At 60.6% G+C, this 997-nt stretch overlaps 1 protein-coding gene across 1 annotated transcript in view; it reads left to right on the top strand.

The window, feature by feature from the left end:
* LOC119585943 (gamma-aminobutyric acid receptor exp-1-like) overlaps nt 1-745 on the top strand; it is a 6,457-nt gene extending 5,712 nt beyond the window's left edge. The window contains exon 3 of the mRNA XM_037934658.1: nt 161-745. Coding sequence (XP_037790586.1) covers nt 161-745 — 585 coding nt within the window. The remainder of the gene's footprint in view (nt 1-160) is intronic.
* The last annotated feature ends 252 nt before the right edge of the window (nt 746-997 follow it).

Raw genomic sequence — 997 nt, 5'->3', positions numbered from 1 at the left:
TGTATACAGGATTTTTTTTTTATTAGGTTTCTGTGGTTTTGTTTTCTTATTCTTTCGACATCCCTAGAAGCGAAGGAAGAGGTCAGCATTAAGAAATGATTAAAGTAAAGTATGAATAAGTAGATAAAAGATATAACCGAGCTGCCCTTCCCCCGCGCAGATGTCGGGCGTGGCGCACAGCGGGGTCGTCCTGCGGCTGCAGCTGAGTCGTCGTCCCGCCTACCAGGTCCTGGCGGTGATCCTGCCGTCGTTCATCCTGCTCGCCATCAGCACAACGTCCCTGTGGATGTCGTGCACTACCAAAACGCCGTCGCGGCTGATCGTGTCGTGCTGCGTGACGGGCGCCTTCCTCCTGCTGTGGGCCATCAGCGCCCTCACCAGCCCCAGCACCGGCCGCGTCAAAGCACTCGACGTGTGGCTCTGCTTCTGCACGATGCACGCGCTGCTGCACGACATCACGCACGTGGCCATCGACATCTTCAGCGGGCGCGACTGCTCGGGCGCCAGCCAGCTGTTCTCGCGCGTGACGTCGCGGCCCGTGTCCAAGATGCGCGAGGTCAAGCCCATCGAGTCGGGCAGCATCTACGACTCGCTCATGATGCGTCTCGGCCCCGAGGACGACCACTGGACGGCCGGCTACTGGATCACCTTCATCGCCCGCGTCGTGTCGCCCGTGCTGGTCATCCTCTTCAACGCCACCTTCTGGCCCTTCGTGCTCTACTTCAACATCAACCCCTTGCCCTGAGGCCCTCGGCTTACACCCCCAGCCCTCAGGACCTGCAGTTTAAACCTCTTGTCCTGAGACCTTTGGAAATCACCTCGACGTTGGCCCCTTGCCGGCGGGCGCTGTGAGCCTCAGTCACCTGCCCGCGGCCCGGCGCACTCGGCCGACGGCGTCCCTTGGCCTCAAGTCCTCTGAGCGCCGACCAGCACTCTCTCCTGGGTCTGAAGAATGGCGTAGGTGCCGCAGCTTGGTCGACGCAAGCGGTGTTGAAGT

Source organism: Penaeus monodon, chromosome 20 (genome assembly GCF_015228065.2).
Source record: "Penaeus monodon isolate SGIC_2016 chromosome 20, NSTDA_Pmon_1, whole genome shotgun sequence".
Classification (NCBI taxonomy): Eukaryota; Metazoa; Arthropoda; class Malacostraca; order Decapoda; family Penaeidae; genus Penaeus; species Penaeus monodon.
Note: the sequence above shows the minus strand (reverse complement) of the source record. Positions and strands in the feature narration are given on the sequence as shown.